We start from the raw sequence: 27,138 nt of genomic DNA on the forward strand, positions 1-27,138 counted from the left end.
ACATCGGGATGGGAGCAAGGGGCCGGAGGTTATACATTGGGGTTCAAGGGGCCAGAGGTTATACATCGGGGGTGAGGGGCCGGAGGTTATACACCAGAGGGTGAGGGGTCGAAGGTTATACACCAGGGGGTGAGGGGCTGGAGGTTATACACCAGGGGGTGAAGGCCCGGAGGTTATACATCGGGGGTGAAGGCCCGGAGGTTATACATCGGGATGGGAGCAAGGGGCCAGAGATTATACACCGGGGGCGAGGCGCTGGAGGTTATACACCGGGGGTCAAGGGGCCGGAGGTTGTACATCGGGGGTGAGGGACCGGAGGTTATACACCAGGGGGCGAGGGGTCGAAGGTTATACACCGGGAGTGCGGGGCCAGAAGTTATACACCAGAGGGTGAGGGGCCAGAGATTATACACTAGGGGGTGAGGGGCCAGAGGTTATACACCAGGGGGCGAGGGGCCGGAGGTTATACACCAGGGGGCGAGGAGCCGGAGGTTATACACCAGGGGGCGAGGGCCCGGAGATTATACATCGGGATGGGAGCAAGGGGCCAGAGGTTATACACCGGGGGCAAGGGGCTGGAGGTTATACACCGGGATTCAAGGGGCCAGAGGTTATACACCGGGGGTGAGGGGCCGGAGGTTATACACCGGGGGTCAAGGGGCCGGAGGTTATACACCGGGAGTGTGGGACCGGAGGTTATACACTAGAGGGTGAGGGGCCGGAGGTTATACATCGGGGTTCAAGGGGCTAGAGGTTATACACCAGGGGGTGAGGGGCTGGAGGTTATACATCGGGATGGGAGCAAGGGGCCGGAGGTTATACATTGGGGTTCAAGGGGCCAGAGGTTATACATCGGGGGTGAGGGCCCGGAGGTTATACACCAGGGGGCAAGGAGCCGGAGGTTATACACCAGGGGGCGAGGGCCGGGAGATTATACATCGGGATGGGAGCAAGGGGCCAGAGGTTATACACCGGGGGGCAAGGGGCTGGAGGTTATACACTGGGATTCAAGGGGCCAGAGGTTATACACCGGGGGTGAGGAGCCGGAAGTTATACACCAGAGGGCAAGGGGCTGAAGGTTATACACTGGGGATGAGGGGCCGGGGGTTATACACCTTGGGGGCGGGTGAGGGGCCGGGGGTTATACACCGGGGAGGCTAGGGACTAGAGGTTATACACTGGGGGGTGAGGGGCCAAATGTTATACACTGGTGGTAATTGAACCAAATGAAAAACCTGAACTTAATAATTAGGACGTGCGTCCCAATACTTTTTTCCACATAGTCTAAGTAGCATTACAAATCCCAGCATATAATTCCACAGAATCCTTGGCATGTACAGTACAGACCAAAAGTTTGGACACACCAGCTCATTTAAATATTTTTCTGTATTTTCCTGACTATGAAAATTGTACATTCACACTGAAGGCATCAAAACTATGAATTAACACATGTGGAATTATATACTTAACAAAAAAGTGTGAAACAACTGAAAATATGTCTTATATTCTAGGTTCTTCAAAGTAGCCACCTTTTGCTTTGATGCCTTCAGTCTGAATGTACAATTTTCATAGTCATGAAAATACAGAAAAATCTTTAAATGAGAAGGTGTGTCCAAACTTTTGGTCTGTACTGTATATATGTGGCACTACATGTCTTTTTAAGATTTGGCCTATGTACGACTCTTGGCACACAGCGGCATTCCTCTGGGCTGCACATTTAGTTTATAGATGAACATGAAGAAAAAATGTGATGTAACAGTAGACGAGCTAATAAGGAATATTTCAAGAGGCAGACGAAACGTCTCCATCCTGCACCTTACTTACATATTGGTGACCATCTTTCACCACTGGGCACTAACTGCAGATACCGGGCATCAATATCTACCAGCAGCTCTTCTACCTTACAGTAAAAGTGTACATGCAATGTATATGCATTATGTAGCCAGCATGCGTATGCATATTATATATATATTACATGACTTTTTCTTCTTGGTGTTGCAATTTCAACTTTGAAGAGAGTGTAAATAAATAAATATATTACACTCTCTTCAAAGTTGAAATTGCAACACCAAGAAGAAAAAGTCATGTAATTATAGAAATCCCAGCATGGATGGCTATGCTACTGATCTGCAACTTCAAATGATGGAAACAAAACAACTCAATTTATGAGGGCCACGTGCAGAAATCCCCGCACTTACAGCCTTTGCTGCTATCGCTGAGATTATTAATGGTCATCTGAGGAATGTTCTGCCACGCTGAATGCACTTGGGCAAATCATCAAGATCCGCTGCTGGCAGCTCTTTATAAGGCTTCGGCGGACAGACTTTGCTTAAGCCATCCTACTTAGTAGGTTGCACGGGATTTCACAATTCTATACTTGCTGGTCACTCTGGGATTAACAATACACTTCGACTAGTAGCAAGGTATTTCTGGTGGCCGACTATAGTTCCGGATTGTAGGGAACCCGTCCTGCCAGACTACTACAGTCCTTACCGATTACTAAAAGTCCTTGAACGCACCTCTCCAGATCTGGCATCCTATGATTTGGGTAGTGGTTGACAGATCTTGTAAAGTGTCACTTTGTCCCTCTGTCCAAATTACCTACAGAAACTCTCAAACTTTAAAATAAATCTGTCAGCAGGTTTGTGCAATGTAATCTGAAAGCAGCATAATATAGGGGCTGAGAACCTGATTCCAGCGATGGGTCACTTACTAGGCTGTGTTTTGCTGTTACAATGAAATCAGTGTTTTATCATCAGAAGATTATCAGTAGAGAAGACATAGTGGAAAAATCCAGCAACCACAAAAATATATTTTTATATATATAAAACATCACATTTATTTGGATATTGCTAAAAACAAAGAAAAAATTAAGTTAATATAAAATAACATAGTGGACACCAGGTCTACAAGTTTAGAGCCTTACAGTCTTGTCTTAGTCCTCAAGACTAAGAGCCTGTAAGGCTCGAAACGCGTAGACCCGGTGTCCACCATGCTATTTTATATTATCTTCATTTTTAGCCATATCAAAATAAATGTGATGTTTTTTTTATATATATAAAAAAAAAACTTTTTTGTGGTTGCTGGATTTTTCCACTATGTCTTCCATGGTTTCACCACAGGAGCCAGTCTGATGCCTCCATGCACCACACCCCGCTTCAATATATCTTCTACACCAGTGAGCTGATGAGCTGTTCATTTTTCTTATAGTATTACTAGAGGACTGGGTGTCTCCTGCCTTCTAGTCAACGGCTCTGTGCAACCCCACCCCCACTACTGATGAACAGCTTTCTGCCAATGCACAGTGTACACAGACAGCTGCCAATCAGTGGTGTGGGCGGGGTTATACAGGACTCCGCATTCAGAGAACTGCTAGATCTTCAGAAGAGAAAACCGTGATTGAAAATGACAGCATGCAGACCAGCAAGTGACACATCGCTGGAATCAGGGTCTCTGCCCCTACATCATGCTGCTCTCAGATTACATAGCAAAAAAACTGCTGAGTTTGCAATTAATAATCAATATCAGGAATCCATCAAACTTCTCCATTTTACTGTAATCTTGATCCTCGTTTTGGTTCTTTTCTAGTGTTGAGCGAGTATGTTCTGTTCCGAGTACGCTCGGGCCGAGCTTCGAGTATTTATAGCTGCTCGGTGATATGTTTGAATCGCCCGTGTGCATGATTTGCAACTGTTTGACAGCTTTATTACATGTGAGGAATGTGTAAGAAATAGACATTCCTCACATGTATTAAAGCTGTCAAACAGTTGCAAATCATGCACACGGGAGCGATTCAACCATATCACCGAGCAGCTGTAAATACTCGGAGCTCGGCCCGAGCATACTCAGCGAAAGGGTTAATAGGACATACTCGCTCAACACTATTCTTTTCATGTGCTAATAAGAGGTGGTGAGCCGAGCTTTAGAGTTGGAGAGGAGCTGTGATTATTCACTGAATATATCAAACTTGAAGAGAACCTGTCAACAAGTCAGAAGTGTCCAGTTTTTGCTATTATTTTATTCCCACTGCTCCTCTAAATATTCCATTTTATTTCCAATTTTATGATCAGAGGTAACCTGGGGTATAAGGTGTGAAGAATCCTTGATTCCCCTATGGTGGGAGGTTCTCTACAGTATCTGGTTCACTGCAGGTTGGGGGCCCAGAGAAAAGATCCTGTAAAGCGCTGTGGAAATTAATGGCGCTATATAAGCGAGTAAAATAAAAAAATAAATAATATCAATGTCGTCAACCTGATCAGACAGCTTAATCTTTCTTTTCCTGATTAGTATAAGCTTAAGGGTCTAGAGCCCCCTATTAACAAAGGGGGTACGGTTACATACCTACCCAGACCTTCTCCAGTGATGTCTGCCACTGCCATTATTCATCCTGCAGGTGGCGCTGGTGATAAAAGAAAGGCTATGGCCAATCTCACTGGGTGATGCAGGCTTTTTCCAGCCAGGTATATAGTGTCGCTGGGACTTGTGGTGCTACGCAGTAAGCCAGAATGGATGTGCGCGCTAACAGCTCCTTGCTGTGTCCAATGGGGAGCACCATGCTATACTTAAACTCCCAGCATACTACTAGAAGTTACCAGTTATGGTTTGGTTTTACTGCATGTCTGGAGCTATTGGTATGCTTTTTATGATTCTGCCCAGGCTAAGCGTCCCTAAGCACATTTTGTCCTGTAATCCCTCCAGAATTCTGACCCCATCTCGTCTGACTCCGATTTTGACTGATCTCTTGGACCCCGGCTTTTTCTTCGACTTCAGTTTTGTCTACTATTTCTGTACCTGGTTTGCCCCTCCTGTCTAGGCTTTCTGTGACCATTCTTGCTGCAAGCTCACTCTCCCGGCCAGCAGCCACTCCATGATCCCAACCTAGGGGGCCCTGTTACAAGTCAACATCACCGTGTAGTGTTTAAAGGTTGAAGACCGTGCTTCTTCTGGGATTTGTTCAATGGAATGGCTTGAACCATATCTGTCCGAGGTAGTCCTTTTTTTAGGACTGACACTTCTAACAGACTTTTCAATGGCACACTAAGGACAATTGCATGGGAATAAGGCACCTTAGGAAACCAGGTATTTCCTCTGCAACATGGTCAGTGATAACCTCAGTCCAGGACACATCCCTAATGACAAGCTGGAAGGGGGCAGGCTATCCAGGACTATTTTGTTTTTAACTATGAGCCTACAAACGAACAGGCTGGTAGTTGCTAAGCTATAGAACTGGACTAGACAGCCGGTCCTCTTCACGCACACCACTAGTCATTTGCTGATAAGTGGAGTGGAGCAGAACAGTGCTGGAATCAGGACCTCGCTTCAGCTATCATAATCAGAGCAGATTTGTAAATTTAATCAATTTGCATTTCTCAACACTTTTAAACAAATTTTTATCTGGCTGGAAAACTCTCCGACTCTCCTGGAATGTCCAGGGCGCTCCAGGGGAAAAAAAAGGAGACTCTCGGAAGAGTTAGCAAATCTTCAAAAAGCCAAAGAGACCTCCTGGAAAGGATTCGGATAGCTGGCATGGCATCCAAAACCACAATCAAAGGGCCTTAAAGGGGCGTGTTTGTGAAAAAAATATTATTCCTGAACTCACAATTCTCCCAGGGAATATGTAATCGCTGGCTCATGTGCCTCAGAGGCAATTCAGAACCGACATGTTTTTTTTACTAATTAAAACCAGATACCTATACACATTTATATGGTCTGTTTTTACTTTCGGATGATAATTTTTTAAAAATTCTACTGCATTTTGGATTATGGAAGCAGCGATCTTGCCTGAGCTGCTGTTACCAACATCCAGAGACATGTCCGACAGCAGCCGCATAGGAAACAATAGACTGGAGAGGTTTCCTGTGATCTGTGCAGAGAGGGAGAGGAGGCGAGCCCTAACCACTAGGGATGAGCGGACCCTTGGAAGTTTGGGTTCTGGGTCACAACCTGAACTTTATTCCAAAGTTTGGTTTGGGTACCAGAAGTTGAACCCCATTGAAAACAATGAGCTGGAAAAGTTTCTCTTTCCTTCCGGACTTCCCCCGGAACTCCCAATATTGCAACGGACTTCCGGGAGAATTCCATGTTCGGTGTTTAACACCAGACACAAGCTGTCGCTCACCTCTACTGACCACCAATATAGTAAACGGTAGATCCTGTATTATTTCTATATGTTACCTTCCAACGCAGTCATACCCGAGATTATAAAAGGATTACTAAAAAATAGTTTTCACAGAGCACATCGGACATGTAAAAGGGTGACCTTTTTTTGAAAAGATGTTGCGGTAATATGTGAATAAGATGGCCCCTGCTTACTGGATGATACTTCGGGATGGCGGTAGGATGCACTCATACATATAGTTCAACAACTTTACTCACAAGGAGGCACAAAGCTTGATAGTTACAGGTTTTTCATGATACAACAGGCTTGGCGAGGAGAGAACCCCACATTTAGGCTACAGACTTGGAAGATACTGTAGGTAGACAGAGATATATAGCAATGGATTGACCTTTACGACAGGCTGCTGGCAATCTCCTCAGCACCAAGTCCTTCACTTTTGCGGAGAGTGTGACAGGATCATTTTTAACCCTTTCATTATTAATTCTTACTAATTTTACATGTGCTTCTTTATTAACCGCCGTAACGCATTTTCACAGCGGTCATTAAAGCTAACTTATTCCTCAGCACCGTGAAAATGCGACGTTGAAAAATAAGTAAATAGCGCCGCCCAGCAGTGGCAATTCCTGTGGGTGTTAGCTGTGTGTGACAGCTGACACCCTGCAGCAGCGGCCCCGGCCGGTCTCGATCAGGGCCAATTAGCTCCTTAAATACCGCTATCAATCGTGACAGCGGTATTTAAGTTGTTACAAGGGGGTCTTGCGACCTCCTTAGTAACCATCAGACCCCCGCGATGACAATCGTGGGTCCCGATGGTTACCATGGTACCCTGAGATCATGTGATTATCCCAGGGTACGGTGGCCTGTGAGATCCAGCAATAAGCTTGCTCTCACAGGCAGAATCAGTGAGTCAGACATGACTCACTGACAGGTCTCATACTCCGCAGTGCAGAGGTACTGCAGAGTATGAGACCAGCAATAAAAGTGAAAATCATACATGTCCCACAGTGGGACTTGGTGAAAAAGTAAAATAAAATATGTAAAAAAAAACGCACAAAAAGTGCACACAAAATCACTAAAATCAGTTTCACCGCTCAAAACGCAGTGTTTGTGATCTAACAAAAATAAACGAAAAACGTACACATAATTGGTATCGCCACATCCGGAACGACCCGCTCTATAAAATTGTCATGTTATTTAGTCCGTTTGGCGAATGCCATAAAAATAAAAAAATACGCAGAAAATAACGCTTTTTCATCATACGGACTCTCAAAAAAGTGAATAAATAGCAATCAAAAAGTGGCACATAAAAATAATTATATAAATAAAAATGCCAAACAGTCCTTCAAAAAAACAAGCCCTAATATGGCTCATTCGGCAAAAAAATTAAGTTACAGCTCTCAGAATCTGACGATGCAAAATCAAGTTCTTTTTTGTAAAATACTGTTTTTAGTCTAAAAATGTAAAAATGGCCTAAGTGTAAAAAGTATAAAAATAGCAAAGCATAAAAAAATATATATAAATCTGGTATCGCTGTAATCATACCGACTCTACGAACAAATCTGTTGTATCACTTTTACCGCACGGCGAACGGCGCAAAAAATAAAAACAATAACTGAATTGCTGGTTTTTGTTCATTCTGTGTCTGAAAAATCAGAATATTAGCGATCAAAAATTACTATGTGCCCCATAATGGTACCAAAAAAATCTGCAACTAGTCCCGCAAACATTAGGCCACATACAGCTCTGTTCACAAAAAAATAAAAAAGTTACAGCTCTCAGAATATGGCGACGAAAATAACTACTCTTTATAAAAAAAAGCATTTTTACTGTGTGATGGCAGCAAAGCCTAAAAAAAACCCCATATAAATCAGGTATCGCTGAAATCGCACAGACACGAAGAATAAATCCGCCTTATCACTTACACCGCACGGTGAACTGCGAAAAAATAAAAATAAGAAATATTCTGGTAATGCTGTCTATTTCTTCATTCTGCCTCCAAAAACTCGGAATAAGGCTCGGCTCACGTTTGTCCTGCGCTCTCCGTTAAGCGCTTACATCGGGGTTTCTGTGTAAATTAACCAAAACCACATTTCAGACAAAAAACCCAGATGGAGCCACTCACTTATGAGGCCGATGGAGTCCCCTTGGACTGGTCTCTGTTCCGGTAGTGTACCATCATTTTTGGCATTTTTTTAGCGCACAAGTGTGGACGACCACAGATCTGTGTGCGCCTAAAAAGATGGAGACCATTGGAGCAGACGTCAAACGGACTCCAAAGTGTCTCCATCTGCCTCTTTGTGGTGGGTGGTTCCGTTGGGGGTTTCGTCTGCATCGCATTTTTGTGGGATTTACACGGAAACCCCGACGTAAGTGCTCAGCGTGGACTGGCGATCCAGTCTTCTTTTGGAAGCAATCGAAGATTATGTACCCCAAAATGTTACCAATAAAACCCCTAATTTATCCCACACAAAACCAGCCCCCTCTCAGGTCCGTCATCTGTCACTGGAACTATAGGGGGTCCCACATTACTGGCAGAAGACTCTGGAAAAGTGACATGGCTCCCGTCCCCTCAAATAAAATCCAGTGAATTCTGCGCTCCCAAATCCAAATGTCCCCTCCTTCTGAGCCCCACTGTGCCTAAATCGCAGTAAGCAGCCACATGTTCGACATTATTGTAGAGGGGAAAGCACTTAATTTACAGGGTGTGTAACCAGGAGAAATGTATGGGGGCACTACACTTTATGGGGACACCATGTATGGGCACTAAACTGGCATAAGAATAAAGTCTGGCGTGGATGTTACATAACATTCACTGTAGCAGTAGATGAATTCATTGAGATGTGCAATTTCTACAATGAGGTCACTTTTCTTTTTTTTTCTGCTGTTTTGGCACCTTAGGGGCTCCGCAAATGTCGCCACAAACTATTCTACCAAAATCTATGCTTCAAAAGTCAAATAGTGCGCCTTCCTTCTCAGCCCTGACATGTGGCCTAACAGTAATTTCTGATGACATATGGGGCATCATCGCATTCGGGAGAAATAGCATAACAAATTATGGAGTCCGTTTTCTTCTATTATCCATTGCAAAAATTACAAATTTGGGGCTAAAACTACATTTTCGTGAAAAAAAATATGAAAATTTTCAGTATGACGACCTAATGTTATCAAATTCTGTGTAGTACCTGTGGGTTCAAAATGCTCACTATACCCCTGGATAAAATCCTTGAGGGGTGTAGTTTCCAAAATGGGTCAACTTGTCAGGGTTTTCCACTGTTTAGGCACATCAGGGGCTCTCCAAACACGACATGACACCCGCAGACCATTCCATCAAAGTCTGCGTTCCAAACGTCACTCCTTCCTTTCCAAGCCCTGCTGTGTGCCCAAACAATAGTTTTCCCCTACGTATAGAGTATGTCCATACTCAGGAGTAATTGCACAACAAGTTTTGGGGTCCATTTTCTCCTGTTACCCTTGTGAAAATAAAAAAAAATTGGGGCTAAAAGTACATTTTTGTGGAAAACAATTTGATGTCTTAATTTCACAGGTCTATGTTATAAACTTCTGTGAAGCACCTGGCAGTTCAAGGTGCTCACCACACATCTAGATAAGTTCCCTGAGGGGTCTAGTTTCCAAAATGGGTCACATGTGGGGGGGTTCCACTGTTTAGGCACATCAGGGGCTCTCCAAACGCAACATGGCGTCCGCTAATTATTCAAGCAAATTTACATTCAAAAAGTCAAATGTCGCTCCTTCTCTTCCGAGCTCTTCCGTGCACCCTAACAGTGGTTTTCCACCACATATTGGGTATCTGTGTACTCAGGAGGAGTTACACAACAAGTTTTGGGGTCTATTTTCTCTTGTTGCCCTCGTGAAAATAAAAAAATTGGGTCTGAAGTAAACATTTTGTGAAAAAAAAGTTAAATGTTCATTCTTTCCCTTCCATGTTGCTTCAGTTCCTGTGAAGCACATGAAGGGTTAATACACTTCTTGAATGTGGTTTTGAGCACCTTGAGGGGTGCAATTTTTAGAATGATGTCACTTTTGGGTATTTTCTGTCAGATAGACCCCTCAAAGTCACTTCAAATATGATGTGGTCCCTACAAAAATGGTTTTGTAAATTTTGTTGGAAAAATGAGAAATCGCTGGTCAACTTTTAACCCTTATAACTTCCGAACAAAAAAAAATTTGGGTTCCAAAATTGTTCTGATCTAAAATATACATGTGGGAAATGTTATTAGCTATTTTGTGTGACATATCTCTCTGAGTTAAGGGCATAATTCAAAGCTTGAAAATTGCGAAATTTTCGCCAACTTTCCATTTTTTTCAGAAGTAAACACAAGTGATATCGAAGAAATTTTACCACTATCATGAAGTACAATATGTCACGAAAAAACATTCTCAGAATCAGTGGAATCCATTGAAGCGTTCCAGAGTAATTACCTCATAAAGTGACAGTGGTCAGAATTGGAAAATTTGGCCTGGTCATTAAGTACATAATTGGCTCCGTCCTTAAGGGGTTAAAGCACCAATACGACCATTTTTTTTTTACTATGGTATCACTAATGTCTGATCCCTGCCTGTAGTGAAATACTTACCAACCGCCGTCCTCTTTTCTTCCCTGCGCCGCGCCTCACTCTTGTGACCACAGCTCCTGACTGATGGGAAGTCAGAGGTTACAAGTTCTCAATGTAAGTCTAGAAGATCCTCTTTTGGCTCCAGCAGGTCACAACCAGCAGAAGACGATCGAAGCAGCGCAGATAACAGAAGACGGTGGCTGGTAAGTATATTACTAGGGGCAGGAAAAATGCATTAGTGATACCACTCCAGGGGTGAAAGAAAAAAAGCGATGGAGTGCTGGTTTAATGGAATTGTCCTAAATATTTGAAAGGGCTCAAGTGGGATCTAATAATAATACAAAAAAAAAAAACACATAAAAACAGATCTCTCGCCATTCCTGCGTACTGCTTTCCCACATGTCTCCTCTCCTTACATGGTCTGTATGTGACCGATGCAGCCACAAATTGACTGCAGCGGTCAGGGACTGTGACCACGCTGGGATAGAAACACAAAGGGAAGGGGAGAGACCCAGGTGAAAACACTACATTCTTGTCACAAGGAGGTTTTTGCAAGTATCACCAACGGTCTGTCTTGTTTGTGTTCTCCCCATACACTTAACAGATAAGTGCTACTAGGCAGCATAGTGAGGAACGAGACCCAGGCGTCCCCACCTTCAGGAGTAATCCTGGGGACAGGGATAGCTGGGTTCCCCTAGCCTGAGGGACAGTACAGGAACCCATTTGCTATTCCACCACAGTCACACCATGACAATTCTTGTGCCCATCTGAATACACGGACAGCGCCACAAAAGGAGTGCAAAGTCTATTCGAGCTCTGTTTGTCTCACTGTCCTAAATGGTTCATCAGGGACACATCTGAATTCTGTTTTTCAAGGCCTTGGACAGAAGCCCCAGATGGAAGCCATGAAAGCACTGCTAAGCGCAGGGCAAATCTCGCCTGCCCAAATTGGAAGTAGAATGAAATTTTAGACAGTAGTACAAAGCCTTACCTGACCCCAACACATTTATGTAACAGCCATGTGCGATAAGACACTTTCCATAGTTCTTCTCTTCGACAAGCTGGGGCTGGCCATCGTTCACATACGGCCTGCAGCAGGTGATTTATATGCATTCAGTTAAAGAACAGGATTCTCTATTTTCCTCTTGCTTCAGGCATTGTTCCAGCTACTTCATAACACAGTATAAGATTCCACATTTCACAAGGGGCTCGTTACATTATTTCTTTCTACAGTCTAGTCCTTACCTGGGACGTGTAGAACATTGTTTGCCTCCAAGCAGGGAATACTCAACAAATGTTAGATATATATAAAAACAATTCTAATTATACAATGATTGGTCCATATATTAGTCCAGACAGTGGCAATAATATGGAAATTTATGTGGTATTCACTTACATGGCTGAGCTACTTTTTTCTCTAAGTCATTTAAATGTGATATATACTATAGTGTGAACAGATTACATCATTTTGGCAGATAAAAAGTACAATCATCATATATATCTTCACATTTTATGTTCGGAAGTAAGGAATACTTTCCATTTTGACATGGATGCTCAAAGTAAGTACACCAGCTTCATAAGGTCTAAGAATTAAATATAAATATATACATAAATATATACACACACTCAAAATCTGTCACCGGATTTCACATTACAAACTGCACAAAAGAAAAAGAAGAGTATATATATATATACACACATACACACAATTTTATTTTTTTTTCGTGCAGTTTGTACTGTGAAATCTGGTGACAGATTCTATACACATCAAATGCTGACAGTTTTCAATATTAGCTTTTTACTTAAAGAATAAGTAAACTTTCTTCACAATACTTCATCGTTCGCAGGCACTTGAAATGTCTGCACATTGATGGGGGGATCCAGACTGATCATGCAATAGATCCTCGAGAAGTGTGCAAGAGCGCACACACAGACTGTAGTGTGCAATAGAAAGCATAGATTTTGTAGCCTAACCTTTCTATTGAATCCGTATCCAGCTCTTTAGTTTTTGCTTTCCCTTTAACAAAATATAACATGACCATTTTGATTTAAAGTGCATTTGTCATGTGGCGACTACACTTTAAGTAGCATCCACAAATTTTCCATAAAGAGTTAACTCGAGCTCTCTGAAAAAGGGGCAAACCAGCTCCACTCATTTCTGCAGAGAGGCGAATAGGGCCCATTTAAAAGCAGGTATTGCACATCTGCCCTATTTATTTCCTTTTTTTCACTGCTGTCTTTTTCCTCTGCCTCTTCCAAGAGTCATAACTTTTTGTTTCCATTGACATAGCCAAATAAAGGCTTCTTTTTTTTGCGGGACGAGTGACAGTTTTGAATGACACCATTCACTTTACTATAAAACATACTGAAAAATGGCAAATAAAATTCCAAAAAACATAACTTCACCATTGTGTGAAATGACCTGGCCATATCGCTCTCCAGGTCAGTACGATTACAATGATACGCAAATATATATAATTTTTTTTTTTTAATGGTTAACAAAATTCCTCGTAAAAAAAATATATAGATTTTTATTATGTCGCCATTTTGTAAGACCCATAAGCTTTATTTTTTCCATCCATAGAGCTGGGTGAGGGCTTGTTTTATGCGTTCGAGCTGTATTTTTTATGGATACCATTTTGTGAAGCATACATCATTTGGATCGCTTTTTATTGCATTTGCTAGGGAAGCATGATCAAAAAACTGCAAATGTGGCATTACTATTTTTTTGTACAACTTGAAGAATTTTATAATTTTGATATATATATATATATATATATATATATATATACACATACACACACACCTGTTCAAAAGTTTGGGGTCATTTAGAAATTTCATTATTTTTGATAGAAAAGCTAATTTTGTTCAATGAAGCTAACATTAAATGAATCAGAAATACACTCTATATATTGTTAATGTGGTAAATGACTATTCTAGCTGCAAACGTCTTGTTTTTATTGCAATATCTACATAGGTGTATAGAGGCCCATTTCCAACAACCACCACTCCAGTGTTTTAATGGTACATTGTGTTTGCTAACTGTGTAAGAAGGCTAATGGATGCTTAGAAAACCATAGAAAACCCTTGCACAAGTATGTTAGCCCAGCTGAAAATGGTTTGGCTGATTTGAGAAGCTATAAAATTGACCTTCCTTTGAGCTAGTTTAGAATCTGGAGCATTACATTTGTTTGTTCTATGAAACTCTCAAAATGGCCAGAAAAAGAGAACTTTCATGTGAAACTCGACAGTCTATTCTTGTTCTTAGAAATGAAGGCTATTCCATGCGAGAAATTGCCAAGAAACTGAAGATTTCCTACAACGGTGTGTACTACTCCCTTCAGTGGAGAGCACAAACAGGCTCTAACCAGAGTAGAAAGAGAAGTGGGAGGCCCCGCTGCACAACTGAGCAACAAGACAAGTACATTAGAGTCTCTAGTCTGAGAAATCAACGCCTCACAGCTCCTCAACTGGCAGCTTTATTAAATAGTACAAGCAAAACACCAGTGTCAACGTCTACAGTGAAGAGGCGACTCCAGGATGCTGGCCTTCAGGGCAAAGTGACAAAGAAAAAGCCATATCTGAGACTGGCTAATAAAAGGAAAAGATTAATACGGGCAAAAGAACACAGACATTGGACAGAGGAAGATTGGAAAAAAGTTTTATGGACAGACGAATCAAAATTTGAGGTGTTTGGATCACACAGAAGAACATTTGTGAGAAGCAGAACAACTGAAAAGATGCTGGAAAAGTGCCTGATGCCATCTGTCAAGCATGGTGGAGGTAATGTGATAGTCTGGGGTTGCTTTGGTGCTGGTAAAGTGGGAGATTTGTACAAGGTAAATGGGATTTTGAATAAGGAAGGCTATCACTCCATTTTGCAACGCTATGCCGTACCCTGTGGACAGCGCTTAATTGGAGCAAATTTCATCCTACAACAGGGCAATGACCCAAAGCACACCTCCAAATTATGCATGAACTCTTTAGGGAAGAAGCAGGCAGCTGGTATTCTATCTGTAATGGAGTGGCCAGCGCAGTCACCAGATCTCAACCCCATTGAGCTGTTGTGGGAGCAGCTTGACCGTATGGTGCGCAAAAGGTGCCCATCAAGTCAATCCAACTTGTGCGAGGGGCTTCAGGAAGCATGGGGGGAAATTTCTGAAGATTACCTCAGCAAATTAACAGCTAGAATGCCAAAGGTCTGCAACGCTGGAATTTCTGCAAAGGAGCATTCTCTGACGAAAGCAAAGTTTGAAGGAGAAAATTATTCTTTCTAATAAAAATCATTATTTCTAACCTTGTCAATGTCTGGACTATATTTTCTATTCATTTTGCAACTCATTTGTAAAATAAAAGTATGAGTTTTCATGGAAAACACAAAATTGTCTGGGTGACCCCAAACTTTTGAACGTTTTTTATTTTCAATTCCCCTAGGGGTCTTGAGCCTGGAGTTGTTTGATTGCTTGTATTATATACGGCAATTCTACAGTAATACAGTATATTAGTGTAACTGAGGTTTGTCCTATGATGATCAGTATTTGGCTGAGCTTCACAATAAGACTAAGATAAGATGGCAACCAGGAGGGGCTTTCAGCAGGCCACCAGCTAATGTTGTAACCCATCCTCTTGCACCAGCAAGCAGGACATTCAGTTGTTGGGTCAGTGATTGACAGCAGCAACTAAATGGTTAATAGCAGCGATCAGAGCTCTTCTCCGGCTGCGGTCATTACAGGCATCTGACGGATATGATGCAGGTTCAGCTCCTGAGTCTACTCCATGCAGATCTTATTGACATGTGATGAAAATGAATGTCACAGAGTTAGTATAAGAAGTGTAACGCGAATAAACAGCAGACAATTTTCGAAAATAACTTTCTGTATTAAATCTTAAGAACCTTATAAACTTGGACATAGAAACATTCCAAGGAGGAAAAAAAAATTAAAATAAAGTGTCATTTATCATTTCCTGGCAAGAAGGCACTAGAAGTCTTAATGAAAAGCACTTTTATAAGAATTGGAGATGCTTTGGCTTTGTGGAGGCGTTGCATCATTGCATAGCGTATGAACAAATACGATCCAGATTGTCCATTTCCAGTACAGGCCCCAAAGTATCTGGCCGGTTCTCGATGATAAAAAGCATGTGTAGATTATATGAAGTAATCGTAAGGCAGCATGAAATCATTTCTGGTTGATGCCTAAACAGTAAACTCCTAAAATCTTCGTAGTGTTTAAAATACATATGAACAGTTATAGAACTTTGGCACTTTAGTCCCCGAGATGTCTACTCTTTGTTCATTATTTGTAGCACATCATCCAAGATTGAAGGTCCCAAGTCCACATGAAGGGAGAGAAGAGATCCAGCGTGAGCAAGGAACTTTTCTTCCTTTACTTCGGCTGTAAAGCCATTATCCATCACTTGTAAGGGTTTGGCCATTTCTTTCACTGGGCTCTTACTCTTCTCATCCAGGTGAAGCCGAGGTGGTTTTGGCGGAGGGGCCTGAAGAAGCTCGAGAGCTTGCGGCTCACTTATTGTAGGAAGGGAGATAGCATTTTTTAAGACCGGTGATGGCATCTGCGAATGTGATCGAGGCGGGGTGGCATCAGGCGATGAAGATGTAGAAGAACAAGTGTTTTGTCGAGGGAGAAGGTGGAATTTTCCCTGCAAAAAAGAAATGTCTCCAAAAACATCTCCTTCTCCGCTGCCGATGTGTATGGTGTGTCTGAAGTCTCCGAGAGGAGGGCTTATCATGTCGGGAGACAGGACATCTCGCAGCTTTCCTTTGCGGGATCCTCTCTTCAGGTAGATGGGAGCTTTCGTTGACATATTCGCAGCGTCTCAGCCTTGGAAGTTAAGAACAGAATTGATAGGAGTCCGCTTCGTATGAAACATCTAGTCTCTGATCCAAAAAGAAGAAGAAACAATACAGTAAGTATTTCCAAAACTGCTTAAAATAAAAGCCCCCGGACATATTAGATTAGCATCGGACAAGCCCATGGAGATCAGTCTAATATTTATGGGGGCTCCTGACAAATTATATCGAGGAAGGCAAGGATCTGGCATGTCCGATTTTGGAGAGCTAATCCTTATGTTTTATAGTTTTAAGGTTAAAGGTAGACTTGAGGCCATCAAGTTCAACCTATAACCTAACATGTTGATCCAGAAGAAAGCAAAAACCCCATGGAACAGACATGTATAACTCAATATTAGAGGAAAAATTCCTCCCCGACTCCATATGGCAATCAGACTAGTTCCCTGGATCAACGCCCCATGTTGGTGAGATGAGCAGTTGCCAGAAGAGTCAAACGATCTTACGGTCTAACAATTGGCTGAACCATCGTTTGTCCGACAAACATCTATTGTGTATGGTAGGCTTTAGAATATTTATATCTTAAATGGTAATACCAAGTACACAATGATATAATGCAATGAACAAAACCTACTTTAAACAAACTTTTGTTCCAATATTAGTGGAGTCTTAGCTCGGTCTTCGCAGTTAATCCCTTAAGTCTTTCAGTCCACCACACCTGAAGGAAGAAGAAAGCAAAAGAATATAGTACAGAAAGCAGGAAAACATCTCACATCATAAGCCATAGTCAAATATACTGGGAATAAAGTCCCTCAAACCAGGAAAAAGTCATATTGTAGGTGATAGATGGAACCATGTTCAGCATCGAAGAGGATTGTGGTGGAGGGTCTCTACAATGTTACGTCACATGCAAGTCAACCAACAAGAGTCCTGAGAGCTTAATGAGTACCTATCACCAATTTGTGGCTGGTCCTACCTCCCACCCCCCCCCCCCCATTTTTTTTTTTAATTAAAGGGCAGACACATATTGATGATTTTTCTAACTAACACATTAAAAAAAAAATCTTAAAAGCATTCCTAATGGCCCCCTAAAGCAGGGTTCCCCAACTCCAGTCCTCAAGGCCCACCAACAGGTCATGTTTTCAGGATTTCCTTAGTATTGCACAGGTGATAATTCCATCATCAGCACAGGCAATAGTTACATCACCTGTGCAATACTAAGGAAATCCTGAAAACATGACCTGTTGGTGGGCCTTGAGGACTGGAGTTGGGGAACCCTGCCCTAAAGAACCAGACATTGCAGCAAAAGTCGGGTCCAAGTTTCTGGGTTGTGGGCTCCTGGCATGAGGAGCGCTATGTAAGCGTGAGATCTCACAATCTGAACTAAACAAGCAATTACCTTTCATTACAAGAGGGGCCATCGAGTGTTGTGGGATCCCTCAACCCAGAAGTTTGGATAAGACTTTTTGCTAGAAAGTAGAGTCCTTTAGGAAGCCATTCAGAACATCTGTAAGAATTTTTTTTTTAAAGGGAATCTGTGAACAGGTTTTTGCTACCCCATCTGAGAGCAGCATGATGTAGGGACAGAGACCCTGATTCTAGCGATGTATTTACTGGGCTGCTTGCTGCAGTTTTGATAAAATCACTGTTTTCTCTGCTGCAGATTTATCAGTGCTCTGAATGCTCAGCTGTGTATAACTCCGCCCACACAACTGATTGGCAGCTTTACTCAGAAAGCTGCCAATCAGTGGTGGGGGCGGGGTGTGCCTACCTGACAGCAGGTTTACTAGTCCTCTAATGATAATCCCCTGCTGAGAATATAAAGTAGCCCAGTAAGTGCTACATCACTGGAATCAGGGTCTCTGTCTCTACATTATGCTGCTCTCAGATTAGGAATCTGTGAATGGAGCGGTGGTTATGCATCCATCTTTGGGACCCTCGTTCTTGTGATCAGGGGGGTGGTCTCGGCCACTATACATTTACCACCTACCCCAAGAATAGGTGGTAAATGCTGTTTATACGACAACCACCTAAGCTGTGGCCTTAGGTTACACTGTAATTGTATATTCCAATATAATTAGGGCTGTGTATTAGTCACAGTTCGCACTCCACGCATTGCATTATACCCCGTGGCTAAATTTCACCTTACACCGTGCTATTTCCCAGGACGTATACAATGGAGGCACACAGTTACAGCATTGCAACATAACACTGTTTTTCTGTTTCCCAGGCGTTCTGCTGAATCAGGGGAGAGAAGTGTTGGCGGGGGTCATTGATAGTCAGCCAAATATATGGAATTCTGGGAACGGCTCCTTCTAGAGCCGCGGCCCGAGCACGCTTTATCCCAATCGGCTGGATTTTCAGCTTGGCAGAAGCTTGTGCAACAGTATATTACCGAGGAAAACTGCACTTATATTAGGTGAGAACATGTATAGTCATGGAAAGTGTGGAAAAATTGGTTAATACATTGTGGGGGTCCCAGGGGTCGGACCCTCACCAATCCTGTGGACATTTAATAAATGTTTAAGTTTTAACTTCTTAAAATAAAATAATAACCATCACATAAAAGATGATTTCCTGCTGTTTGAAGGGGTTATCTAGCCTTGGAGCTCAAGTCTGCAGTCATTCTATGTGACAGTGTGCGCTGTCAGGATTCTCCGATGTTAGAGGGCGGTCATGTAACTGCAAGAATATGATTTGCATGCTTCAGGCCACATTCCGACTAGACGTCTATCCGGCACCAGGCCGCATGCATGCAAATCACATACTTGCAGTCACGCATCCACCAGCTCCCGGGACCAGAGAATCCTGACAGCGTTACTGTGCATACTATTGGGATTCCCAAGTCTTCAGTCACATAGATTGACTGCAGATTTTTACTCCAAGGCCAGAAAACCCTTTTAAAAAGGTTGTCTGGTTTCTGAACCGGGGCCGGAGGGTATGTATGCGTTATACATACTCCAGGGAAGCGGGCGTGTCCTCGCTCCATACACTTTTATTGAGCAAGGCCACGCCTGACTAGAGGGCGCAGCCTCGCTCCATACATGTGTATGGGAGCTAGGTCAATCCCTCGGTGAATCCCCACAGTGCGTGCACTGGGGGAATGCAAAAGTCTGCAGTCACACAGAGTGACTGCAGACTTATCAATTTGGACCGGACAACCCCTTTAAATGGGCACCATTGGTTTGCAGTGGAGACATCCGATCCATTAGTCACTTGACCGTTGCAGCCAATCACTTACATTAGCGATTTAAATGTCAGGCCTGTGACCCCTTGAGGCCACTAATTAGCTGCAACAGTCAGACGACTGCAGGACAGACAGCAACCACTGGAATGGCAGGGATCCAATAGGTAAAAAAAAAAAAAATTATTTCTGCCTTGGTAGTCACCATAGACCTAAGCGGTTATGATTTGGTAGCCATAGTACTAGTACATGCCAGCCATTCAAATGAATGGTGACCAAGTAATGCATGGGTGGGCTCGGGCCAGTAGAGCAATGGCCCACTCTTTGGTAGCTCCATTCCCATAATAGAGCAGATGGAGAGGGGTTGCCATCATGAGATAACCCCTTTAATGAAGCCTTCAATGATCGAGTAAATCCCAGTAGGCTGGCTGCTGGGCTAGTCAGTGGTGTAAAAAGACACAAGAGGGCCCCTGCGCAAGAACAGTATGAGTCCCTTTTTGGGTTTGTGACAAAAGCAGCTTACTGCTTTGTAGGTGGTAGTGGCCCCTGGACGGCAGCACAGGTTGCACCAATGGTACGGCCACCCCTGTGACATCTAGAAATCACTGAAAGTATAAACTAAACCAAATATGAAGCTCAAAGCTACAGCAAACCACACGCTTCCTGCTGAGATACAGAGTCCTATCACTCACTGTCACAGTTGAGATTAACCAGGTGGTCTAATTAATTTGCATTATAAAACCCCCCAATTGGTGGGCATTAAATGGGTACAGCTACAGCCACAGTTTACTTAAGTCAAATATGGAAGCAGCAAAGTTTTACTAAATCTCATCCATACAAAAAAAAAAATTTGCAGCTGAAAGTGACTTTTGGTGCTGATTTTGTATCCTGGGAATGTTAACATAAGCTGCAGAATCTTTTTTACTTCCATTAATTTGTAGAGAAAAACATCCCGTGGGAACTTACCGCTGAAAGATCTGAATGGTGGCCGATAACTTGTATGTCCCAAAAATCTCCTTAATTCAGGGTGAAAAGTTGAGATTTCAGTTTACTTTAGCCGCTCTTATAAACAGTGTCTGATAACCTTACTTTGAATGCGGCACAGAGAAGAGTGCTTTGTAGGAGGCGCTTGAGAATTTAATGGGCGATTTTTAGAATTATTCATTGTGTACAAAGGGTTGAAGAGCGAGACTGTTTATTGGAATGAGAAGAATGACAGAACAAGGATGATCCTGTTAAGTTGCATTTCGTGCAGCCTCACGCCCTCATGCTAGAAGTGGCCGACGAAAGGGAAATCTGTATCTGGTGGAGGACTTTCATAGAATCCTAAAATATTAGAGTTGGAGGGGACCTCCGGGGTCATCGTGTCCATCCCATTGCTCAATACAGGAGTCACTAAACCATCTCAGACAGATGTCTGTCCAGCCTCTGTATGAAGACTTCCATTGAAGGAGCACTCGCCACCTCTCGTGGCCGCCTGTTGTGCTTTTGTAGTTTAGTGTCTCCAATTAGAGATGAGCATTGCACTGTCCACGCTGCTCGGGCGGAGATGGGTCCATGATTTGGTGCTCAGCATCCTCCCCTTCTCTAGTTCTCCCATGACTGACCATCTTCTAATGAAGGTAATTGAGGTTTTTGCTATACGGTGTCATTATCCGATGTATCACAGCTATTTCATCAGTATCGGTTATTACAGACGGAAGAGTTCAAAGCACTTACTGGAAAACGTAAGAAATCATACAACCTACATCAAAACCTTGTACAAAAGTCAACCGCCCAAGATTACCCTAACCATGGTGACTAACAGAACGCCCGGATGCAATTCCGGGGTATTCAAGTTTTAATTGATGACGGCGGCGCCGTGAACTTCCGCACATTAATGCTGACCTATACAGCAACATAGGAAAATAAACCTGTCATGGATCCCAAGAGTCCCTCAGACTCTTCTCAAGCCAGCGGCTCTCCAGCGGATGCAAAACGATGACTCCATGAATGACCGGACTGCCAACAACTGGAGCGCCATCCTCCTCCAAAATACTATGACAGTGGCAAACTGGCTCAATCATCCATAGCTTCATAGTTTTAAAGTTGAAGATAGACTTATAAGGGGTATTCACATCTCCAAGATGTAGTAGGTGTAATATTATTAATTATTATTATTATTAATAATAGCAAATACCTCCAATTAGAAATGTAGTATAGTTCTTCTGATTCGCTGTCTCTTTCCTCATGTGCAGGCATTGCAGGACCTTAGGTATCCATGGTTACAACCACTAGCAAGTGTCACTATATCAGTGGTCATAACCATGGATACCTAAGGTCCGGCATTGCTCTGTACATGAGGAAAGAGACTTAGTGAATCAGAAGAACTATATTACATTTCTAATTGGAGGTAATTGCTAATATTCTAATATGGATCAACCCCAGTCATAGAATCTAGTGCCCATAACCTGTCATATTATATTTTTCAAGAATGGTAGTCAGGCCTCCTTGAATTTTAGTACTGAATCAACCATTACAACATGTGGCAGAGAACTGTATAGTCTCACTGCTAATACAGTAAAGAATGTGTCGGTGATTAGGATTAAACCTTCTTTCCTCTAGACCAGAGCTGTCAAACTCAAATACCCAGAGGGACAAAATTAAAAACTTTGACAAAGTCGCGGGCCCACCTTGATGTTTATTTAAAATAAAAAAAAAACCTTAATAAGTGATGGGGTCACAGAAGAGTAGATCTCACAACTTTGCAGCCCTTACAGAGTAATGTTCCTCCTATTGAAGCCCATACATTGCTCCCATAAAGTATGATGCCAACAAAAGTGCCCCCACACACCGTATGATGACCCCACAGTGAATTCCTCCACATGCACAGTATGGTGACCATACTAAACCCCATACCCCCTCAACTTCAGCCCCACAAAGTATGGTGACCCAACACAGTATGATTCCCCAACTATGAACCCCACATAGCCCTCCACACAGAATAATGGGCCCCACATAGCCCTCCACACAGAATAATGGGCCCCACATAGCCCTCCACACAGAATAATGGGCCCCACATAGCCCTCCATAGAGAATAATGGGCCCCACATAGTCCTCCATACAGAATAATGGGCCCCACATAGCCCTCCACACAGAATAATGGGCCCCACATAGCCCTCCACACAGAATAATGGGCCCCACATAGCCCTCCACACAGAATAATGGGCCCCACATAGCCCTCCACACAGAATAATGGGCCCCACATAGCCCTCCACACAGAATAATGGGCCCCACATAGCCCTCCACACAGAATAATGGGCCCTACATAGGGTCCAGGTCTTCCTAAAACCAGTATTAGGCTATGTGCACATATACCTTTTTGCAGAGTTACAGTTTTTAAGGATTTGAAGAATCGAGTTTCTGCTCCAAAACATCCCGCTGTGTGCACATAGCCTTACTCACTCATGCAATCCCCACCGATCCTGCAATGATGACGTCACGCTCAGCAATTATGTGACCGCTGCAACCAAACTCTGATCTCACCAATCATATGCCTTATATACAAACATGATCCATGAGGGCTGCGATTGACGGATGGGACGTTATCAGTGTGTGATTGAGTAGGTGAGAAATTGTTATATTTTATTACATTCCCCACTGTCATTCATCTGTGCACGGGCACCAAAACTACAGTAACAATGGACAGGCCGATGCCTGCATCCAGCAAAACAGCTCTAGGCCCACGCTGCCCACTCTGCCCAGGGTTTCATTTCCAACATCTGCTGTACGTGATCTGCTGTGCCCGATCCCTACACCCAAGTGTATATTAAAATTATAGATTTTCTTTTCATTGGACTTGGACCTGCAGTCACTGCTGCAATCAGAGCTGGCTCCGATCACAGCAGTTTAACCCCTTCAATCTGTACAGCGGCATTTGAGCGATTGGAAATGACAGCAGGATGCTAACGATATGGTCATAGCAGAGGATCAGAGGCCTAATGAAGGCGCGGAGTTTGCTGCCGCCATGTTTGTAGACTGGATTGGAGCTAATTAACTATTCCAGCGATACTGTACAAGTGACCACAGTGCCAAGTCCATTGAAAAAAAATAAGAAAATAAAATTTTAATATATATTTATATTATTTTGAAAAAACATATAAAAAGATCCAATCACACCCCCAACCTCATTTCACAGAGTGTAAATAAAATCTTTAAAATAATTTAAAAAAAAAAAAAACATTTTGTGCAACCACGAGGAACGGTCAGAACGAATATTATATTTATCCCGCACGGTGAGCTGAAACATTAAAGAAATATCAAATGCAGAAGAATTGTTTTATCTCCCAAAAGGAGAATAAAAAGATCAGTCGCACGGAAAGAAAAAGTCGTTTGTACCTGAAAATGCTTAATAAAAAATACAAATGGTGCCACAAAATAAAACCCTCATACAACAAACAGCACAAAAAAATATAAAATATATATATAAAACTACATAAAAGAAAAAGGTAGAGGAGAAATTGATCACCAAGAATGGACCCACTGGGTCTCTGTAGCCCCCCGAAGGCGGCCATGGAGAACACATTATGGATAAAGGTCCCATAGTGTGACCTTTAGGGAGTGGGGGGCCTCACTACAGTTGGGGGGCTATATTGGGGGCTCTGCCATATAGGAGCAATGCCAGCACAGCTTACAGCACAGAATGCCCCCTACTTAGCCCCTGTACACACCTGCCCGGCACTGGGAACGTAGAAGTAACAGCAGTGCAGGCACTTCCCTTCTCACAGGTGAGCTGCCCGCTACAGCACACACCCAGCTAAATGCTACAACTCTCAGCATGTCCCGCCGCTGTCTGCCCCGTTCACACTGACCTGTGCTGGACGTACGCAGGACCGCTGCCTCCAGGTCTGGTCCCAGGCAGATGCGGACGTGGTTGGGAGTGGCCTGGGCTTCCGGTTCTCAGTCGCCAAGTAACCAGCATTAAAGGAGATGCACATCAGACGCGTAGACCCTGCAGTGTGCGGCTCCGACTGGGGAGACACAGACACCCAGCGCTAAGACCCGCCCAACTGAGGAGGCAGCCAATCACCGCCAGGTGGGCGGTGCAGGAAGAGACGGCGGGGAGTTAGGGAACCAATCAGGTACCACCTTTTTTTTTAAGCCCTAAACTTTATTTACACAACACAAAGTTAACAGCAAGAATTTGCCTTGCTATATATAATCAGGTCACTGTTCAGATTGATATGCAGACTACTATTGCAGCTTATTGATATACAATAGAGCAAAGGTCAGTGTATAGATTACACAATATAATCTGCATACAATATTAAATAGGTTGTGGACATGATGAAGCTGGTGTACTTGTGTGTGAGGGGGGGGGGGGGGGGATTGAATGCTTGTGCGATCCTAACATTTAGACGTGCATCTTAAGAGTCCAGTTAGACTCGTAAAATGCGTCCGCTCAAGTGTTATTCCCAAGTTTGTAAGTTATTCTCCAATTTGCTGATTTTCTGGAAGTCCAACCACCTGATTCCCAAAAATAGTGGAGCCCAGGAATTAGGCACTGCGCCATCACCTTCCGTACCCTCCTCTGACAAGAGCAGACGTGCACTCCATTCATTCTCTATGGGACTTCCCAAGAAAGCAGAGTACAGAGCTCCGCTAGTTCTGTCAGTCCCCTAGAGAAGGAATGGAGAAGATGCCAGGCAAAGCACAAATTCTCAACTCCAGAGCATTATTCTCAAGATTGCTGGGGGTCCCAGTAGTCGGACCCCCAGCGATCAGTAGGTTATCCTTTATTCAAAAGTATAACTTATTCAAGGGTTATTCACCAGAAAGTATCAGGCGTGAACATTTCCAAAAAGGACTATACAGCCACTGTGATGTGGATTTACATAGTCCGTACACCAGCCTCATCAGGATTATACAGCCACTGTGATGTGGATTTTCATAGTCTGTACACCAGCCGCATCAGGTCTAAGATCTATTCAACAATGTATGCATTCGTATCATAAAATCTGGTGTCAGATCCAATTTGATTCGGAGGCCTATAAAAAGTTTTTGCTGTTGGATTGCTCCATCATTCACATTGTAGAAGGGAGAAGATTGTTATATAGGGTATTGTATAGTAAAGCTCTGACGATGTTATCACCTAGATCAATCAGAGGCTGAACGCCAGGAACTTAAAGGGGTTTTCCAGGACCATTACATTTATTTATTTTTTTTTTATGATGGGCCTAAAAACGAATGACTGGAGATTCAGCTGCTCCACGTCAGAGCAGCTCTTTCTGTTCAGCTCTGCTTTGTCGTCGGGGCGTCACTGCCGATTGACAGTCGGCTCCCTGCAGTTAGGCAACGGGGAGCCAGCTGTCAATCAGCGTGATGTCAGCAGGCATGCTCCATCAACAGAGCAGAGTGGAAGAGAAGCCTCTGATCTGTCGACGTGACATCGGGGGCCTAATGCCCTATTGAAAATGAAAGACGATTTCTCGGTGCTATGACCACTTTTGTTCAAGACGTTTTAATACACGACACTCCGACAATACAGGAGATTTATAAAAACTAATGCAAAAAGGGAGGACAAAGCAGCGATCAGATTGCAGCCGTCATTTTCCCAGTTGCTCTTCTTTTCCCGTGCACCAGTCTGCACAGCCATCGCGGTAAGCTCCTGTCCGTGCCGTGCAGGTTGTCTCATGTCTTACCAGGACCCAACCCTTTCCCTATAAAGAGGACACGGTCACCCGGTCTGGTGTGATACAACCTAGCACACTCCGGTGCCCGCTTTATTCCTGGTATTATTCCCCCAGCTCAGTCCATTGTAATTAAGTCTGTATATGCTGAATAAAAGTATCCAATATTAAATTTTAACAACTTGAGCGGATATGCAAGGCGACTTCCGTTCCTCTGTGCCAGCGGTCTCCCTCTTGACCAAAAAGCGGGCGTAGGTTCCTCCTACCATTCCTTTTGTTAGACGGCCTGGATTTATGCAGATGCAGCCTGAGATATCCTATGGTGAATTCAGAAAAATATTAAAAGAAAATTATTTTTATAATAATTATTTATTTTTATTAAATTTATTACCATAATATATTATTTTATTGTTTTATTTATAATTTTTATAATTAAAATTATATTGTAAAATATAAGAAAATCTACATACAGCATCAATTGGAGCGTTTTTCTAAAACACAGAACATTCTACATATGCAAATTTTTTTTCTGGGGTTTTCCTTCCAAAAGGCTTCTGAGTAGGACCTGGAAAAGTCCTCAAAGGCTGTGTGCCCACGAGGCATTTTTTAAGCGTTTCCGCAGCGGCAAAAACGCTGCAGAAACGCATGGTAGAAGGCCTGCCATGTTCCCCAATGATAATCTGCATGTGCTGTGCACATCCTGCGGAAATTTCCGCTGCAAATTATCATTGCTGAAAAAAACGCAGCACTACCAATTATTTTGCGGAAGTGCTGCGTTTTGGCCGCCA

The 27,138-nt window shown here is 43.1% G+C and overlaps 2 protein-coding genes across 5 annotated transcripts in view; both read right to left on the reverse strand.

Annotated features, from left to right (window-relative positions):
* Positions 1-15,549: 15,549 nt before the first annotated feature.
* Positions 15,550-24,729, reverse strand: CDC42EP2 (CDC42 effector protein 2). 2 transcript variants are annotated; one of them, XM_073659524.1, is made up of 3 exons: positions 24,533-24,728; positions 17,133-17,216; positions 15,550-16,588 (listed from the first exon to the last, which is right to left on the reverse strand). In XM_073659524.1, exon 3 carries the CDS (start codon positions 16,513-16,515, stop codon positions 15,973-15,975), a length of 543 nt encoding a protein of 180 aa, XP_073515625.1. In that variant the 5' UTR covers positions 16,516-16,588; positions 17,133-17,216; positions 24,533-24,728; the 3' UTR covers positions 15,550-15,972. The 2 variants fall into 2 exon arrangements, with proteins under 2 accessions (XP_073515625.1, XP_073515626.1); XM_073659525.1 differs by lacking the exon at positions 17,133-17,216 and having other exon boundaries at positions 24,533-24,729.
* A 1,436-nt stretch (positions 24,730-26,165) lies between these two features.
* Positions 26,166-27,138, reverse strand: part of POLA2 (DNA polymerase alpha 2, accessory subunit) — a 70,398-nt gene continuing 69,425 nt past the window's right edge. For all 3 annotated transcript variants that reach the window (XM_073658572.1, XM_073658571.1, XM_073658570.1), the window contains exon 19: positions 26,166-26,667. In XM_073658572.1, the coding sequence (XP_073514673.1) occupies positions 26,518-26,667 (150 nt within the window). In that variant the 3' untranslated portion in view covers positions 26,166-26,517. The remainder of the gene's footprint in view (positions 26,668-27,138) is intronic.

Source organism: Phyllobates terribilis, unplaced genomic scaffold (genome assembly GCF_046119375.1).
Source record: "Phyllobates terribilis strain yellow unplaced genomic scaffold, ASM4611937v1 Scaffold_13__5_contigs__length_258822181, whole genome shotgun sequence".
In the NCBI taxonomy this organism is placed as follows: Eukaryota; Metazoa; Chordata; class Amphibia; order Anura; family Dendrobatidae; genus Phyllobates; species Phyllobates terribilis.

What these genes read in the sequence shown, in the direction of transcription:
- CDC42EP2 (XM_073659525.1), bottom strand. Translation starts at nt 16,515, where the DNA reads ATGTCAACGAAAGCTCCCATCTACCTGAAGAGAGGATCCCGCAAAGGA.